This window comes from Cynocephalus volans, chromosome 7 (assembly GCF_027409185.1).
Source record: "Cynocephalus volans isolate mCynVol1 chromosome 7, mCynVol1.pri, whole genome shotgun sequence".
Taxonomy (NCBI): domain Eukaryota; kingdom Metazoa; phylum Chordata; class Mammalia; order Dermoptera; family Cynocephalidae; genus Cynocephalus; species Cynocephalus volans.
In genome coordinates, this window is record NC_084466.1 from 153,401,478 (window position 1) to 153,421,607 (window position 20,130).

The window sequence follows — 20,130 nt, forward strand, 5'->3', positions numbered from 1 at the left end:
GCCCATCCCCACTCAGGTGAGACTACTGATTTTCAACTGTTCGGGGTGTGCTGAAATGAACTCATGACCCCTCTACCTTCTACAGGTCATGATCACAGCCTTTCAGGTCTAGGCCAGGCCATTTCCTGGGCAGAGTCAGAAGTGACTTCTCTGGCCCTTCAGTCACCTCCAGGTACCTTGGATGTGCCCACAGAATCTGCAGTGGGCTTTGGGATTCCCTGGAACCCCACTAGTAGCACCCATGCTGGGCAGTTCTCCACGCCCTACTTTATCAGCAAGTATCTGAACAGGGACGTAATTCAACATAACGAATGGCCACCGACTCTTGTTGATTGAACGGTGACCACCAAAAGGATATGTCCAAGTCCTCACTCCAGTGCCTGTGAATGTGATTGATTTTAATTGGAAATAGGGTCTTTGCAGATGTAATCAAGCCGAGGATCTTGGGATGAGATCATCCTACATTTAGGGGGACGCCTAATCCAACAACTGGTGTCCACAGACACGGGGAGAACACCAGGCGAAGACGGGCAGAGACAAGAGTGACGCTCCTACAAGCCAAGGAACACCAAGGTTGACAGAAGCCACCAGAAGCTGGAGACAGGCACAGACAGATTCTCCCTCAGAGCCACCAGAGGGAACCAGCCCTGCAGACGTCTTGATTTCAGACTTCTGGACTCCAGAACCGTGAGAGAATAAACTTCTGTGGTTTTAAGCCACCGAGTACATGGTTATTTATTACGACAGCCCCAGGAAACAAATACAGATTCTAAACCCAAATTCCAAAGGAGACTGAGGAGTTTTTGTTGACACCTCTCGCCCACTCTGTGACCCTGGAACAGTGGCCCCGAGTGTGCAGGAGAACTATGGCCATGCAGCCGGATTTTCCACAAAGAAACAAAAGGAAGGCCAAAGCAGACCAGAGCTCTTTCCTTCAGGGAGCACTGTTTGGGTCCTCCTGAAGAATTAGGCTAAAGCTTCCTTAAAACGCCTTCAATAAACAATGCTATAATTTCCCCCACAACTACTCTCTGGGGAAAAAGAGTAAGCTAATGACCTTGGATGAGGGAGAGCCACTTGGATGGGTTAAAGCTTCTCAGAAAATGTTGACAAGGACAGCAAAGGTATCAATAATAAGTATCCAATAGAACTCAAAAAGCTAGAGCAGGCACACATGTAACAAGTTGAAATGTAAAGAGAACAACCTAAATGTCCACATTTTAGTCTGTAAAGTCAACTGCACAATGATGAAGTAGGGGAATGACCAACATGGAAAATACGTAAGGGGTTTAGCTGACATAAGTTCATAACAAATCATCACAGAACTGCAGGGACACGAATGCCAGCTCAGGATGCATTAGCAGAAGCAGGCACAGAGAACGTGGGAGGTGGAGCAAACGACAGGCAGGTCAGGGCCTGAACAGACCTCACCTTCCATGCAGGTGTCAAATGGTGAGCAGGAAGGAGCCGGTCCCCTGGAGATGAAGGGACTCAGCAGGAAGGAGACCTCCCCACACTCCTGAAAGACTGACCAGTGGGCAGAAGGTTCAGGAAGAAAGTTTGGCTTCACACGTCAAGCTGGACTGCCAGGGGAGTCCAGCTTGAAGAGACTGGCCCTGGGCAGAGGAGCAGCCGAGGCTGGAGGGATGAGGGTTTGGGGGCAACGTGAGGACCAGGGGACCCGACTCCCTTCCAACTCTGAGTCCCAGGGCTGCCTAGCCTCCTCCTGCTGAACCATCTCATTTTCTTACTCTCAAATCGTCCCCAACAGATGCATGTTACATTTGGCCAGGACTGTTTCCAATGGCAATTCCAAATATAAGTCCAAATACATGTCAGCCCTTCTGTGCTGCATTTATTTTAAAAGGTTGTCGTGAGGGATGGGGGGGAGGTGCAATGGTGGTCAGGGGTCCTGGTACCCCAGTAGAGGTAGTGGGACAGGATGTGTGTGTTGGGGGTGGGGCCTCAACCTGGTGCCTCTGAAAGTGACCACATCTCTCCCCATAGAGACAAAGGAGTGGCCAGGAGTGAGCCTCAGGCCCCACCATATAAAATCCCAATGGTTACCCCAGGCCACGGGTGAATTCCATCAACGACATTCACGGGGCGCTGCTCTGTGAAGGCAGGAGCAGCTGCTCCTGCATGGGCTCCTCCCCAGCCAGGCTCTGCGTGAGTGCTTTGGGGTTTGGCTCCTGTGGTCCTCTCGGCTACTGAGGCTGCCACCCAGGCCCTGCACGGGCGTTCCCCTTCCGTCTTCACACCCCCTTGTGAAATACATGCTACACTGTCTCATGGAGGAAAAGCCTGCTGTTTAGAGAAGTTCGGGAGCTTGCCCAAGGTCAAGCAGCCCAGGAAGCAGCCCAAGAGCTGGGTTTGTTTGTTGGGACCCACACAAACCCAGCTCTGCCTGACCCCAAAGCCCTCTGATGCTACAGGATGTGGCCCCTGCCCTCATAGTTTAGGGAAAGAGACATATCAATGGCTGACTAGAGTGGGGGGCTAGCCATTTGAGCTGATGATTTTTGCTTTTTGTTTGTTTCGATGTGTTTACTATTTGAGGTGCACAGTGATTTAGAAGCACAAGTCACTTCTGTTACAGAACTACTTAATAAGTCACAGGACACTGATGAACAATTATGACATGTAATAGAGCAGCAACCGAACATTCCAGATAAACATGAGGAACTTCATTGCCGTGGTCAGGAGAAGCAAATGTGTTTATGGAGCATCACATGGGGCATCTAGAAAACGTGCCGCAATAACAAGCGGATATTCAGGTATCTACACATGCTAGAACACACTGCATGATCTTTTTACCACTTGGTTAAGCTGATATTCACTGGTTATTGTAATAGTTCATCAGATTCTACCAGTTTTAGTTCTTAAGTGATGATTTGCTTCTTAATCGACCATCCCTCTTTGTGGAGAACTCTGCAAGTTCTAGCTCCCATGCCGCTATTTGGTGAAGCCTTCTTCCATAGTTGGTTTCTCCTCCTTGTGCAGTGTTTTTGTTCCCATCATTTTTTATATATTGAGATATAATTCACATACCATGAAACTCACCCCTTTAAAATGCATAACATGCACAAAGTTGTGCAACCGTCAACGCTCTCTAGTTCCAGACATTTCCATCACCCCAGTAAGTGGCTGTTGGTTTTAACATTCTGATCCCAGAGGGGTGCATGTCTGAAGTCACTGGGATCATTAAGCTTGTTCAACTCAGACAAGTGCAGGCTCTCAGTAGCCTTGGGCTATGACATTTCCTCCAGCTACTGCTCCATGCATCGGACTTCTCAGAGAGCCATGCTTGGAGAAAAGATCCGCAGCCGATGCCAAAGCTGTGGACGGCTGGCGCGGTCAACCGCTCCTGGCTGGCTCACCCCAGTGACATTGGCTCCACCACCCTGTGCTCCAGCGCCCCCCAGCAGGCTGCTCAGTGACACTCATGTGAACGGTCACATTTCCTCAACCAGGAGCCCCCTCAGGGTGGACACACTCATGTCCTCCTACTCATCCTCCATGACATCTCACAGTCCTGAGGCCACATGAGGGTCGTAATAAACGCAGTTACAAAAGTGAAAGCCAGAGCACCTGGCTTCATTCTTCTCCATTGGCTGGCATCCAAATTCAAATCCCAGATCAATAACTTTCCAACCTCTGACATGGCGTCGTCAATAACGATTATGCATACTTCACGTACAAGGGACAAAGGCCATTTACTGTAGCTGGGAAGGAGCCCTTCTGTCCTACTGAGTCGCAAACCATGAACATCTCATCACAAGGCATGACAATGCAGGACTGGCCAAGCCAGCTTACCTGAAGGAAGTGTCTAGGGTCACCTTAGGCCAAACACAGGGGTGACATTGATGAGGCTCATTTCTGCTACATAAGAACATCCATGTTTGGGCCTAAAAATGTCCAGACAGATAGACGCAAAGTTTCCTGTTCCCTGGGGCCATTTGTGTGGGGTCTTCTCTTCCCTACTGGGTCCTAGGCTCCTTGAGCACAGGTCAGATTTCTGAGGGTGTTTCTTTGTTTCTTCCAGGGCATCCAATCACAGCGCACTGGGAAATTTCATGGAATAGTGGGTAAAACCCCTTGGGGACAAAACCAAGCCTCCCTGACATCCAGAGTCTGGTACCATTTGCAAAGCGTTTTGTCACAATACACCAGCCATCTGGATGCCAAATGTCTCTACAGGTGAGAAAACTATGGTGCACCAAGGATGAGCAAGCTACCCTTACTTACAAAGCTAGGCCTGGGTCCCAAGGTATGGGACTGTCTGCAGAGTGACGGGCACTACAACACCAGGGCTGACACCACGGTATGTGACATGCTGCCACCCCTCTTTCAACATAGCCGACCCACCATACAGCCCCAGTATGACAGGTATGACAGCCTCCTCGTATGACAGCGCCCTGAGCTCTACCGGGCTCCCCAGAATCGATTCTAAGTGCTGTCCCCGGATCCTGGTCCAGTCAGCCCACATCTCACCTTAGAACCTCTGCAGATACAGAAACAAGGAGCTTCTTTTCCCCCAGCGTGTTTCCAGCACAGACCCGCCCTTTCCAAACAATCCGTGTGGGAACACACAGGACTGCCAATGACTTTGCAAACATTTCTCAAAAAAATAAACAGTGTTAAACACATGGGAGTTTTCAGCCTGATGGGTTTTCTCCCACCAATAACAAGACCTGTCCCTCACCAGGTGGTTGCTCCTGAATGGCCTTCAGAGAACACCTTCACAAAGGCCTGCGCTGTCTGCTCTGTGGTCTGAGGTCCGCTCCTTTGCCCTCAGGTGGCTTGACCTTATGCCACTTCTAGGGCCCATATCAAGATGTGTTAGTGACATCCAAACAGGCAGCTTCTGAGAAGCAGAATGACCGAATTCACCAGGAAATCAGCAGGCAGCTTGAATAAAGACAGCCTGCTGCAGGCTTCCTCAAGACCACTCCTCTAATTCTTAATCCTCCAAAGCCTTAGAGAGAGAAAAGGAAAGTGTGAAAGCCAAAGGGAGGGACATAGGACAAGAAACAGATCGCGGCTGCTGTCACAACCTTTGTACTCCGACGGCCTCTCTCCCTACTCTCCCTTATCCACAGGAGAGTCTCCTAATTTCCCTTTGAGATAGTTTAGATTAATAGTGAATCCCTCAGTGCTGAGGAACAGCCTGCTTTTTAATCCTTGTGCAAATCCCCAGGAGAAAAGATCATCTGGCATTCCCGGTGCTAGGCTCCCCTCTCCTGCCTGAGAACACACCTCCGGCATCACTGGTGCTGCCAAGGGTGCTGGGCTGCGTGCAGGAGGGTTGGCAGCACGGGCTACAGCAAGTCAGGAGCAGAAACCTGGCTCAGCTCCTTCTCTTTGTGCACATTCTTGTCCTAGGGTCAGCATCTTGCTCTCTCAGTTGGAGGGAAGTGAATGAGTCCAGTCTTAGGCTCCCACGAAGACCGGGTCCTTGGTGCTTACAGGACTTGGCAAAACTGGGGAGTCATCCTGTCGATGGCTCCCGGGAATTGCCCTCGGCTGAAAAGGCCTGCCTCGCCCAGGGCTAAGCCTCCCCACACAGTCCACATCCACGGCTGGTGGGGGAGGTGCCTCAACCGGATGACTCGGAAGAGCTGTCCCAGCTTGAGCTCCCGGTGGGGTCGGCTGAGACCTCTGTTGCAGCAGCACCCAACACCCTGCCTGTCCTGCCCCATCATCCCTCACAGGGGTTGTCCTCAAAAGCACTCCCCGTAAACCTCCTGCACACAAACGGCTGTCTCAGAGTCTGCATCCCAGTAACAGACCTACCATAGCAGCAAAAAGCTTGGCTCCCCCGTCAGTCCCACCTGGGATCGAATCCCAGCCTGGCCACAGTACTAACCATGGGACTTTGGGGAGGAGACTTAAGCCTACTGAGACCACACGCCTCACCTGTGAACTCATCACAACAGCTCTTCACTGCTTGCAAAGCATAGATGAGGCAAGGCCTGAAAAGGGCTGGGCACAGACCAGGCTGCAGCCCGCGCTCAGCGAATGCCCCATCACTCACCAGAGGCCTGTCCCTGCCCCTTCAACTACACGTGGGCTCCATGAGGGCAGACAGGATGGATGTTGTTCTCCTACCACGTCTAGGGTGCTCAATAAATATTTGGTGAGTGAGTCAATGAGTAATCGGTTTGGTTATTATCATTATTATTAGCTATTACTGACACCTCATATAAATAATAATAGCTAGTAATCATATAATATTTTCCATTTGTCCAGCACTGTTTAAACATGTTACTACACATATTAAGTCATTTAATTCTCACAACCCTAAAGGTAGGACCATTGTCCCCCATTTCACCGATGAGGGAATGAGGCACAGAGAGGTTAAGTTACTTGCTCCAAGTCACAGAGAGAGCCGGTCAGTGGCAGAGCTGGGGTGGCAGAGCTGGGGTTGGAATGCAAACCATCTGGGCCCCCCAGGCTGTATTTTTTAAATGTTTGCAATTGAAGTTTACCCATTTTGAAGGCAAGGGACAGATTCAGGCTGTATGTGACTGATGCCAGAGTCTGTGTCTGTCCAGGGGACAACAGCTCCCAAACACTCAGCAGGTGGAAGCTGCTCCCCACCCACATGCCCCACTCTGCAGATGGAGGGAAATCAGTGAAACCAGGATTCCTGCCCAAACGTTTAGCCCATCATTACTCTGTGTCCCAATGAGTGACTGAATATAAATAGACACATCTCATTAAAAGCCTTGTTCCCTTCCTAGTTTATCATCATAAATAGATTAATTATCTAACCAATCCAGGGGGGTGTTAAAAAATCAGTTTATATGAGCAGATGAAAAAATACAACTACCCAGATTCCAAGGCTTGAGGGGTTTGGGTCAGACTCAAGTTCTAATCCTTAACTGGGCTCCTTCCCCTTTGACTCATCATCATAAAATGTAAATACCAACTGTTCCTGTGGTGATCACTTCTGGGCATTGCATGAAGACAACACGCAGAATTAAAACCCAAATATAGATGCTGCAAAGTCCTTAACAGATGATGCATGACCCCATTCTCAATGTTGCTTGCGTGAGGAAGGAAAGCAACTGGTTTGGAGGGGCCAGCACCTTCCAGCCATTTTTCACATTTAATGGGGTTGTGACTGCCTCTGAATTAAGAGGCAAGCTCTTTCAATCATCTCACAAACGAAGAGGCAGGAGGCTAATGTGAGATGTATTGAAAAGAATAGTCCCTACCACTTAAGAATGGGATTAGAGGAAGAACAACTCTGTTGTAATTGGTGGCTTCTTTTTAATTAACTGGGCTTATTTAGCATAGGAATGCATCGCTTTGGTTTTAAATCGTGGAGATCTCTTATGGAAAGCAGCTTGGAACACGAATTCCTGGCCTCCTTGAGCATAGGAACCGTTCCCTGCACTTCCTTCCATTACTCCTCTGTTCTCCTCCAGGGGAAAAAAAAAAAAAATGAACTTACTATTTACATCCTTCTCTGCAAACTTAAACAGGATTTGACTTTGCCTACAATTTCAACATTTTCAAACCTCTACCTTTGATCAATTATAGAAATAAAGGCTAAATGTGAATCTAAAACTAGAAATAAAAGCTTGTTTTCCCCCCTCCAAGCCAATGTGTAGAAGGGAAAGAACAAATTGGTCCAATCCAACTGGCAGTGAACAACCCCAGGAATCTCCCACTTGCGGAAGTGCAAGGTCAATGACTGAGGGGGTTAACGGCCCCTGATCCAGTTAGAGGAATGGGAAGTTGGGTTCAGAGTGTTTGTTTCTTCAAGAGGGACCTAAACACACGATCTTTATCATCCTTTCTGGCTTGGATGGGGAACAACCCAGCCATTTCAGAGAGGCCATGAGTCATGGGTTTCCAAAAAGAAGAAACTCCTATGGTTGCATATTTTTATAAATGTTTAAGAAGCGATAAAACAGCTGCTGCTGTTAATAACCTGCACAGAAGACATGCACATAGACATGCACACGCACTCCCTCTGACACTGGAGTTACTCTCTCTGGCTGCGAGGCCAGGCCCCGGTTTCCCGAGGATCAGGTGGGGAATGGAGAGAACAGGTGTGACAGGTGACTGACTTCCAAGACGGCCCTCAGTGAACCCCCTTCTTGGTGTCCACACCCTGTAATCTCCCCCACTTGAGTGTGGCCAGACAGTGACTTGCTTCTAACCAGTAGAATATGGTCATGGTGATAGGACATCACACTGTGATTAGGTTACAAAAGACCATAACTTCCAATTTGCTAGCAGACTCTCCAGCAGCCATGCTGGGGAAGCCAGGAGCGAGAGATTGAGAGCAGCCTGCAGCCAACAGCCAACAAAGAACCAAAGCCCTTGTTCCAACAGCCCTTGATCAGCTACATTCTGCCATGACCACGTGAGCTTAGAGGCAGACTCTTCCCCAGCCAAGCCTTTGGATGAGACCCCGCCCCGCTGACAGCAGGACCGCAGCCTTGTGAGAGACCCTGAAGTCCAGGACTCAGGAAAGCTGTGCCTGGGTTCTGGACCCACAGCCACTGTGAGATGATAAACGGGCACCATTTTAAGCTGCTATGTTTGGGGAGAACTTGTTATGCAGCAGTAGATAACTTCTACAGCAGGCAACCAGGGACTGGGCTGGCACCTGACACCCTTGCTGCTGTGGCATCCTGCCCTTCTGCTCCTTGGCACCAATATGTCTGTCATGACAGAGTCGATGCCCACATCTCTGATGAAGTGCCAGCTCCCACAGGGCAGGCACTGGGTCACCTTCCTTGCTCACCCGGCACCGTGCCCAGCATGTGGTAGGGGCCAAATAAATGTTGGAATTGATGAACTACTTCTGTTAGGTTGAGGTCCGGGGAGGCAAGAAAGCTTCACTTTCAGTTCTTCGCATAAACAGTGTATTTGTTTTTAAAAAAAAAAAAAGAAAAAGAAGAAAGCATGGTGTCCACTTGGGAGGACCATGCTGTGAGTCTTCTTAAAGATAGCAGACTTGTGGCCGGGGTCTGAGGGGCGAGCTAAGCAGTCCTGCCCCTGGCTGAGCTATCTGAACCTGGACAGCACCACCGTCCTTGTGGCTTTATGGTGCTTGTGTCCTCAGAGGTGGAACCAGAACTCCAGGAAGAAGGGACACTCTCAGGGAACATGGCTCCACTCTCTGACATAAGGCACGTGGTCTTTACCTTTGTATTGCCCCTTCTCTCTGCCAGAACACCTCTCCCCTTGACCCTCCTTCCAGCCCTACTTGGCATGCTGGTATCCTTGAAGAGCCAGCCCCACATCTGCTGCTCCAGCTCCAGCCTCTCCGGCCCTTCAACCCAGGAGCTCGCCCCTCTCCCTTCCATTCTGCTCTTGCTGAGGCTGCAGGACCGCAGCAAACCATGGCCAGGCCAAGAGCTCCTGCCTCCCCAGGGCCCAGGACAGGCTAGTACACACAGGACCGAGTCCAGACAGCCTGGTCCCCACCTCTCTGTGCCCAGAGAGCTATCAAGGCTGCGGTTTCCACTCTCTCCAGCCCCTGAGGTTGAGGCAGAGGCTGACCTTCCTCAGAACGAGGCAGGGAGAAGCAACGGGAGGCACTTGCAGAGCAGAAAGCACACTCCGCAGAGACCGTTCCAACCCGTGAACTTCAGCTGGGGGCTGCTGGGGCGGTCTGCACGGGGCAGCTGTAACAACACGTGGGCGGGCGGCGAGGGCTCAGCTCAGCCAGCGGGTCTTTCCCCGCCAGGCTGGTGCTTTTGTGTCACGTCTACACAAGAGCACCATGGGGCCATGGCGACTGTTCTCGGGCCGAGGGAGGCCAGCCCACTCCATGAGGCCGAATTCCCACCGGCAAAGCGTGGGAACCAGCAGGTGGGACATGGGAGCTGCTCCGAGCTCAGTGGCTGCCCCGGAAACACCGAAGGTGCACAGAGAGCAGAGAGAGAAAGCACATGTGATACCTGCCCATGGTGTGGCACAGGGACATCCACCATGTGCCCAGGCTGCTGGATGCCCAGGCTGAGGGAGGGGACAACCCCACTCTCCTCTGCCCAGGTCATACTCAGAGGAGCAGGACCCATTCTGAGAACCCTCAGGAGGGGTATGGAGATCAACTCAGGAAATGTGACCAGGGCAGACTTAAATGCACATCCTTTGGGGACAACAGTAGTAAATGAAAGCAGCAAGACACAAGACTGTATGTTCACACAGTCTCGTTCTCTCTCTCTCTCTCGTTCTCTCTCTCTCTCTCTCTCTCTCTCTCTGTCTCTCTCTCTCTCTCACACACACACACACACACACACACACACACACACACTTATATATTTATCTGCATAGAAAAGAAGTCTGGAAGAAAATACACCAAAATATGAATAGTAGTTATCTGAGTGGGAGATTACAGGTGTTTTTGGAAACAGTTTTCTTTTATACATTTCCAATGTATTTTCTAAAATCTCCCCCAACAAACATGCCATCCTGTTACAGTTGGCAAGGATGTGGAGCTGGGAAAGCGTGCCATCTGAGAAAGGACTCAGCTGGGTGTGAGGTTCCCAGGGCTGCTGTAACAAACTACCACAAACTGGTAGCTACACAACAGGAAGTTACTCCCTCACAGTTCTAGAAGCTGCGAGTCTGAAATCCAGGAGCTGGCACAGTTGGGTCCTTCTAGGGGCTCTGAGGGAGACTGTTGCACGCCCCCTCCTAGTTTCTGGTGGCTGCCCACAGTCCTCGGCATCCCCTGGCTGTGGCAGGAGTGTTCCCATCTCTTCACGTGGCATCTCCCAACCCTAAGCCAATATGACTTCGTTTTAACTTGAGTACATCTCTGCAAAGACCCTACTTCCAAATAAGGTCACAGTCACACATACCGTGGATTAGGACCTGAGCATATCTCTCTGGGGGGCTTCATGCAACTCATAACAAAACATAGTTAGGCCAAAGGAAAATAAGACACAAAGGGCCGTGGCCACTGTCTTTTACACATCTGGCAGGCTGTTCCATTTTGGAAGGATTAGACTTGGTCTGTGTGGCTTTCTGGAGAAGAAATAGGACCACAGTGTAGATGCTCCCCAAAGACAGACATAGCCACAATTGGAAGAACAGAACTGTCCTGAGCCATCCTGGCTGGGGAACTCTCTGTCTCAAAGGGCCATGGACCACACTGGGGGCTCCCCCTTATCTCTGATGTGGTGGTATTTGGAAGGAGTGTCAGACGAAATAATTGTAAGGTCCCGGCAGCCCTGAGATTCTGCACTCCACAGGGACATCAGCAATGATCTAAGTATTGCCCAGCACTGACAAGGCCACCTGGGTACCATCTGTTCAATATCACTCTAGCTTTGCCTCATCCATACTGGTCAACCCCTGATCATTTTTGGTTGTTGTTCAAATAATTAACTATTTATTAATTTTTCACCAAATTTCAAAATGTTCTACATACATTTTGCCAAGAACTCAAAATACCCAATGACAATCACCTGATTCTTCAAAGAACTTTTAAGATAACCTGTCTCCCCCTGACCCTCTGCCTTTGCTGAGCCATAGCTCAGACGTGGAAAATGGTCAGAATGGTCAAGATTTAAAAGAAAAATTCCTGCAAAATATATTGCAAAAGCAAGTCCACTTTCTTTGCCTCCCCTCCCTCTGCAACATTCCTTTAGAGACCAGTGGTTCTCAAATGTTTGCGGGAACAGCACCATGGTGACCACAGATCTTAAAGGCAAAGCAACCTTGTCCATCTTTCTTCCTACCGTCAGCCTCTCAAGGAAAGCTAGAGACTACACATCCAGAGCTGACAAGGACAAAGGCACCAACCAAGCTGGGAGACATGGCATTCTGGGAGTTAAACCTCCCGGAGATCCCCGACACCCCTGCTTCTAAACGTGGTTTCCGAGCCCTGACGGTACCCAAGGAACCACCCCAGGCCCCCAGGTCAAACCCGCCAGTGACCCAAGGTCCACAGACCGGGGTCAGAATGGCTAAGAAAACAATCTACAATTTGTTTAAACACAGTGAGGACTGCCCCAAGCATAACATTTACATAAGAAATAGCGTTCACATTGCCTGTTAAGCTTGTTTGTTTTTTTTAAAAAAGAGGCACAAACTTGTGTGTGATGAGAAGGAAATGCTTCAAAAGTGCCTTTTCTCTCCACCCCAAACACAAAACACGGAAACCGCTCACCTCTCCACGGGGTCCCTGAGCATGACGATCAGTTTGGCGTCCGGCTGAAAGGCGTGGATGAAGTCCTGGGTCAGAAACGGCGGCTCCCCATCCGTGCTGTTGTCATAGAAGAAGGTCCAGGCATTGTTATCCCACATGGTCGAGGCGCTGGCCTCCCCTAGAAAGAGAAAACAGCGCACGTGAGCAGTCGCGGGAGACGGGCCCACAGAGTGGCCCTGGGTGTGGGCGGCCGAGCCTGGCTTCCACGCCTCCCTCTGAAGCAGCCACCCAGAGAGCCGGCGAGCCATCGCTGGCACATGGGACTCTAGGCAGAGGAGGACCGACTGATGCCCACCCACTGTGTAGTGACACCCCCACCCCACCCAAGGACCTCTGGAAATTGAGGCAAAACACACAACACTGAGCGCCGCCCCACCCAGCTCCTCTCTCCACGGTGAGCAAAAATAAAACTTTAACTAGCATCTGGTCCCCTAATTTCACAATATTTAACTTCGCTCAGGGTGCATAGCTCCGTGGCATTTTAAGGGCCCACTAAGAATGTGCTAGATGGTTTCCTTCCGAAGCACCAGGATAAAGGAGTAGTTTGGGAAAGCTGACCCTCCTTAGGAAACTGGATGCAGTTTGCGCCTGTCTTTCCTTGAAACCATAAGGGTTAGTCAGTCACAAGGCACACTCTCAGAACCAGTGAGAGGAAGGCGTGCAGAGGGAGCACGTCCATCTGTCCGTTGCCACCGGCCCTTGCTCTGCACACAGCTGGTGCTCACTAAGAGCTGACTGTGTGAGCGGGAATTGGTGCCTGAGCCCTGTTTTATTGTGGTCTGCGTGACTGAAGGATGAAAACGTTAAGCATACATTCTAGGGCAGAGGCGAGGCCAAGACACAAACATTTCAACCACACTGACTCGCTCAGATAACCAATTTCCCAACTTTTCTTTTTTTTAGGACAGTCTTCAGAGATTTAGAAAAGAAAAGCACATCAATCAATCAGTTCTACACTTGATTTCCTTGCATTTTGCATTGGAACTATAAGACACGTCTCAAAGTCACTCATCTGGGGAAAATCTGAGCCAAAAGATGAAGTCTCTCTGGTCAGGGATAAGTGCATCGTTAAGAATGCAGGAAGTTAGCAGGGCCCTATTCATTCTGATGGACGTGTAATCACGCCCAGGTGAACATTTCTGCTCTAGCCTTTTCTTCTTTTTTTATTTTTTTAAGATATAATACCCCAAGATACAGAAAAGACAAGTCAATCAGAAGTCCTTTGAAAATTCCACTCGCAATGAATAAGGGAATATAAAGGATGAGTGAAGTATCTGAAGCTAAATTGGCACAACTTCTGTCACATCTCAAAATTGAGATGGTTTTAGAATCACAGAAGCATTTGACCATCCACCTGTCTGTTTGTCCATCCATCCATCCATCCATCCATCCATCCATCCTTCATCCATCCAGAAAGCACTCATTTGGCATCTAATTTGTGGCCTGCACTGTGCGTGGCTCTGGGGACAGGTAAATGAAGCAAGACAGGTGTGGCTCCTTCACTCTCAGACCTTACTACCTAAGGGCAGGAAAGACAGTTCATGTGGTGCTGGGACCAGGCAGGGCTGCAAAGCCGTGCACACAAGAGCAGAGGCAGGGGTCTTGAGACACATCTGGAGCCCCCGCCCCACAGAACCCAGCTGCCTGAGTCCTAAGTCCTGGGTGCCTCTAGCTGTTTGCAGACTGCTGAGGGAAGGCCCTCTCTGACCCAGGGGCCCAAGACAATGAAAGACCCTCTGCCAAGGATCTAACCAGGAGAAAGTGCTGAAGCAGAGCTGAATCACATTTCAGGGCTGGCAGGAGCCTGGAATGGATCTGGTCCAACAATCTCATTTCACAGATGTGTGAACTGAGTTCAGGAAGACTGACTTGTCACACGGCCCAGAGCTGTCTGGTGGCACAGGAGAGCTAGATGCCAGCTCTTCATCAGCCTCTCCACCTGCCTGTCACACCACAAGTCCTCCATGACACTCACCAAACCCTGCTTTAAGGAAATATCAGCACAGTAATTTTGGTTCTTGTTCTTTTTAAAATCTGAAAGCAAGTAAAGGGCTGGCTGGTTAGCTCAGTTGGTTAGAGCATGTATTGATAACACCAAGATCAAGGGTTCGATCCCTATTACTGGCCAGCCACCAAAAAAATTACATTAAAAAAAAAAGTAAGTAAAATTAAAAAAACAAATTAAGGCTTTCCTTTTTCCTTCATTATCTTAGTCTCCGTTTCCTGGTCCTGGGATGAATATTTTTAGCACTTTCATAAGAACATAAGATTTTGTCAGAGGCATAAGGTATGAGAGTCACAGTGAAAGTTAGACTTATGATTTGGGGTGTTTGGAACCTCCAGCTTGCAAAAGAATAGCTAATAGTCAATTCACATTAGAGGTGACTCCCAGTAACCTGACTTCTTTGAGTTAAAAAAATAAATAAATGAATCTGGGCTTAGGCGCATAAGCCTGTTCCCTTGGACAAGACGCTCATAACTAAAAAGTCATCTTTCAAAGGGCTGATTATATACAATTCCTCATAATCACTAATAGATTCATTTAATTTGGAGAATCAAAATATAATAGATCTAGGAAAATTAAAAAATAGATCACTGCCTCAGGTAGCCAATTTAAGCAAAATATGTGAGTAAGTTTCTCTTTCAGAGGTATACGTGGATAAACATTTTCTCTTAAGATGAATCCAATAAAAGAAGTTATGTAAGATGAATAAGCCTAGAGATCGAATGTACAACTTGATGACTATATTGTATTGTACAGTGGAAATTTGCCAAGAGAGTAGCTCTCAGGTGGTCTTACCACAACAACTAAAAAAGGGTAACTATGTGATAAAATGGATGTGTTAATGTCCTTGACTATAGTAATCATTTTATTATGTATATGTATATCAAACATTGTGTACACCTAAATATACACAGAAAAAATTTTTTCAGAGTGAATATACGTGTTTATTTATAAAACATCCTTGTAAATTTTTTTTAAATGATTACTAATCAGACAACTTCATTGTGAATGCCCAAAGGTATTAGCTTGATAAGAGTTAGGCTTTCTTTTTTTTTTTTTTTTTTTTTTTTAGCAGTTAGTCACAGACTGTTTTAGGGTTGTGCCTATTTCAGGAGAAGCTACCTCCATCTTCATACAGTCCCAGTGGCCAGGGATGGCAAAAGCCTCAAGTATCAAATCGACAACTAATCAATTAATCGCATTTATGATCTGCATCCAAACTCATTCAGATCAGTAAATCATGAAGAGAAGTCAAGCATGCCTGCTTAATTTAAACAAAAAAAAGAAATGACAACTTTTTTAAAAAAGCTATTCCAGCTGTCCCTGAGTCTCCATGGAATTAGAAAGTCAATTAAACATTTGTGCTTTATAGTAACTGTACAAGTGATGTGAATGCTGTATGCAGGGGTGAGAGTGATGGCCAGGTGGGGAAGTGAAGGCTCAGCAGAAGTGTGCAGCCAGCATGCATGTGCTCTGTAGGCGATGCAGAGCTGGGCCAGCCTGCCAGGTGCTACCCGGAAGCCGTACCGATAATGATCATGTTCATCTTGCTCTGTTCCTTTGCAGAGTGGGCCTGCAGCCCTTGATGGATTTGGTGTGCGGCCAGGTCAAAGAGATCCAGATAATCTTCTACAGGGTAGCGGTCTCGCAGCCCATCTCTTAGGCGAACGATTCCTATGAGAACCAAAAAGAAGGAGTTACTGACAACAAAGGTGTCACTGCTGGGCTGGCGGCCTCCTGGAGACAGACCACAGAGAGGTGGAAAGGCCCAAGGGGCCCAGCTACAGCAGCAAAAGGCTCAGCCCACAGAAGCCTCAGGAGGGGGCAACTGGGACTCTGTAAACTGGCTGCCCTCTTTCAATCCATGCATGCTTCAAGATGCTGCCACTAAGCTGGGCAGTGGCAGCACACCTATTCAAGGGCCAGAGAGTTTGGGGCTGGTTAACATGTACATCAGGTGAGACCCTAAAGTGGCCAGCAGCAGTGATATCCAGGATGCACACATTGTATCAAACAGGACAAGGGGACAAAGGGCAGCTTCACAGGAGGGACAGCACCCTATAACCCTCGTGATGCCTCTTCTCCATCAGGGCCCAACTAGCATCTCCCTGATGTTCTGTCTCCTGACCTACTTGATCAAGCAGCCTGTCCAGTTGTCCAAATAGTAGGGGTATTGATCATCCCCTGGGCAGACATGGATTCTGGCATTGGCCACATGCAGCCTGAATCCGCCCCTTGCCTTCAGAATGGGTAAATTTCAATTGCAAATATTCTTTTAAAACACACTGTCCAACACCACAGCTGCTAAAGTTAATGGAAAGTGGAGAATGTCCACAGTCAAAACAAGAGGTTCAAGGTGACATTGAATGCCAGGTTCCAGAGGCGCGCCCTTGTTCTTCCCACTTTCCTGCCAGAGGGAAGCTGGTTTTCATTAAGGAGAATCACGGCGTGCGTGGAGGGGAGAGCACCTGCCGCAGGGGAGCGATCAGACCCGCCCAGCAAATGCGTCAGGACCTGAAACCTTGGCTCCAACAGCGGCCGCAGCTAAACCACAAAGGAAGCACTTACACTTCTGTTCACTGCAGGATGAACATCAGAAGGATGAAATCAAACATTTGTCAGGAAGCACATTAACAGCTAGTCTAAGAAACACGTTTAAGATTCCCTTCTGGACAACCTGCGTCCTTTATGCCGAACACGCCCTCGTGTCCTGCCTGGACCTTGGCCGACAACAGGCCATGGATCATCCCTTAGCTCCAGCAACCAGACATCTGCTGGCAAAAGGGAAAAGTTATGTGGGCAAAATGGTGACCTGAGGGCCACAGGGGGCCTGGGGCTGGGCTGGAGCAGTAACCAGCCTGCAGAAGGGGCAGGTGGTGTTCACGGACATCCCGTGGCATACTCGTGCTGAGAGCAGGGTCTCCAGAATTATCTCCCTGCGGTTTTCATACTGAACCTGTGAGGCAGATAGGGCAGGTCAGAGAAGCTGACTCCTGAAGCAGCTCTGTCTCCTCCGGGTGCAGGGGCTCCCGCCCAAAAAGCACAGAGCTGGGAGCCAACAGGCCTCTTCTCGCTGGGCTAGCCACCCTGCACTTACTGCTCACTGCCGGGGTCATGGGCCAAGGCTCCTCAGGACAAAAAGAGCTGTCCATCTTGCACCTGTCCCCTTGCCCTGCACATAGCTGGCACTCAACCAATCAATGCTCACTGAGAGGCTGGGAACTGGGCTCCAGCCCCTGATGGGTCTTTGCCTGTGAACTGTCTCATGCCAAGTGAAGGGTTGGACCTCTCCGTGCCTCAGGACACCTTCTCGTCCCCCCACCCCTCTTTAGAGCAGCCTCACGGCCTGGCCCAGCTCCGCATGCAGAAGGAAGGGATGAGTGGCCCTCACCAAACCGCTTCCGGGTCCACCAGTGTGGCTCCTTGATGGCAGAGAACTTCACCTCTGGGTGCAGCCGCAGGCGGTCGTAGAGGTCGGTGGTCCCACACTTTGGCTGCCCGATGATGTAGAAATGTGGCAGGCAGCGCAGGCGGAAGTGCTTCCCACTGGCATGCGACAGGTGGCCCCAGAAGGCCTTGCGCAGGGCGTCGAAGGTGGAGCGGAACCGCTTGGAGTAGAGCACATAGGAGTTTGTCAGGTAGGGGTCGGTGGTGTTCCTCCCTGAGAATTCCTCATACCAACAGGGGCTCTTACTGTTTGGAAGGAATTTCCTGGGGATTACTGAAAACATCTGCAATGAAAAAGAAGAGAGACACACCGAGGGGGAAAAATCAGCAAAAACACATTCCAACCACAATATGATCTTGCCCTAATACCAATTAGTGTTCAAATTCGAACTATTGTTTGACAAGGATTAAAAAATAAAATAAGGGGCCGAGCCCGTGGTGCACTCGGTAGAGTGTGGCGCTGGGAGCGCAGCGACGCTGCCGCCGCGGGTTCGGATCCTATATAGGAATGACCAGTGCACTCACTGGCTGAGTGCCGGTCACGAAAAAGACAAAAAAATAAATAAATAAATAAATAAAATAAAAATAAAAATAAAAATAAAAATAAAATAAGGCAAAACTTGATAGACAGCTAATAACTATGTTTCCTTTTTCCTAAAGTAAAAAAAAAAAAAAAAATTGGGGGAGAAAATAAAGATAGAAGTTTAATCAAAATCCTCTCTACCATGATTTATAGTTCCTACACACACACACACACACACACGCACGCACACATGCACGAGTCAATCTAATTAAATTAAAGAACTGAAATCTTTTTACTAGTTGTATATTTAAATCACCATTAAAGACAAAAATACTGTTTAGGACAGAATAGAAACAGGAAATGAAATTCAGCTTAACTTTAAAACTCCAAATAATGGTGATCTGCAAAAGCAACTTTAATCACCATGACCACATTTCAAGCGAGAAGTCTGGAAAGCAATTATAAGAGGGGGTAGCCCTTAAACATTTCTACCTGGGTTGTTCCAGACAGCCAATTCCCTTCTTGGTGTTCCATAGCATAAATAGACAGCAGTCTCTCAGTGTGTTCTGATCTGTAAGGCTGTCAAGTTACTCTCGTTATACCTGAGAAATTTTCAAGTCATTTTTTTTTCTGTGTTCCCCAAAATAATAATAGAAAAGGATGCATCCATTTTTTAAAATCGATCAATCGAGACTATCACAAGGCTACTCACGTGCAACTCCTGCTTCTTGAGGTCTTCTAAGTCTGGGAGCTGTCTGGTCGTGAAGTCAATCCTGGCTGTGATGCTGTTGATAATTAATTTAATGCTTGGATAGTCCTTCACGTATGAAATATTATTTACAGAGGGTTGGTGATGATGCTTTTTCACGTCGCTTGGGTTTTCGCCATCCATCAAGCTGGGATAGCTGGGGAAGCCTCCGTAATGGAAAGGTGAGGAGATCAGAAGCTCTTGGTGGGCCCCAGAAAGGATGTAAGAAGCCATCACCAGGGTCATTATTATCAGTCCAAAGGCGAGGCTACATCGCTTTCCCTTCTTAAAGCGCAAAAACCCACCCCAGTTCTCGTTCCCTTCAGTCCTCACTTCAAGAACAGCAAGCAAGTTCATCTGCTTACTGTCCACGCGAAACAGAATTTTGTTTTCTCCTCTGCAAGTGGAGCACACCTGGTGACCGTGATGGGGGCCTCCGCGGCAGCCGACCTGCTGTTCGTGTGTGTCGTTGTGTAACAACTGGATGCAGCAATTAATGCAGTGCCTCATGGTAGCGCCTGGGGACTGCTGGCTCACTGAGCCATGGATGAGCCCCCGGGAGTCCAGATGCACACGAGTCGTGCTGGAGAAGTTTAAGGATATTTTGCAATTACGTAAGATGATCGAAAGACACGAGCAACAGACACAAGGATAAAAACAAGCAGCCACAAAGCACGTTCTTTGGTCTGGCTCTGGAATACAGCAAAAGGAAGCAATCTACACTCGTCATGCTCTGTAAGAGCCACTGTGACCGCAGAGAAGGTCATATGTTCCGGAGCAATCCTGCCTGCCCCTCAGGTTTTTCCCATGGCACAGAAAAAAGCGGAAGCGTTATGGCTGTAGACCACAGAAACACACAAGAGATTAGAAGTTATCATGGTCTTCTCATTGATGGATCAACAGGACAGCCATGGAGATGCCCGTGAAGATTTCCATTTTCACATCCCGAGGGCCTTGGGAATGTTTCCTCTCCGTGCGGAGCAAACTCTTGAAAGTCTCAGATTACCTAAAGAAAAGGAAGTTGTGTTGCATTATGCAGCAATAGCCATAGCCCAGGGGTCATCTTCCAAGCAGGCCCAGATGTTCACTTCTCTTTTCTACTTCTAAGTTCCAGCCAAGCCTGCTTGGTCACAAGCAAGGCATAGAAAGTCATAGAGGATAAAGGGAGAGGTTTCAGGTCCTTGTGCTTGGCTTTGGGGTCCGATCTCTGCCACCAAATG

The 20,130-nt window shown here is 48.7% G+C and overlaps 1 protein-coding gene across 1 annotated transcript in view; it reads right to left on the minus strand.

Annotated features, from left to right (window-relative positions):
• CHST15 (carbohydrate sulfotransferase 15) overlaps window positions 1-19,420 on the minus strand; it is a 33,202-nt gene extending 13,782 nt beyond the window's left edge. The window contains exons 1-4 of the mRNA XM_063103497.1: window positions 18,875-19,420; window positions 17,584-17,923; window positions 15,720-15,866; window positions 12,149-12,305 (exon numbers count right to left, since the gene is read on the minus strand). Coding sequence (XP_062959567.1) covers window positions 12,149-12,305; window positions 15,720-15,866; window positions 17,584-17,923; window positions 18,875-19,420 — 1,190 coding nt within the window. The remainder of the gene's footprint in view (window positions 1-12,148; window positions 12,306-15,719; window positions 15,867-17,583; window positions 17,924-18,874) is intronic.
• Between the last annotated feature and the right edge of the window lie 710 nt (window positions 19,421-20,130).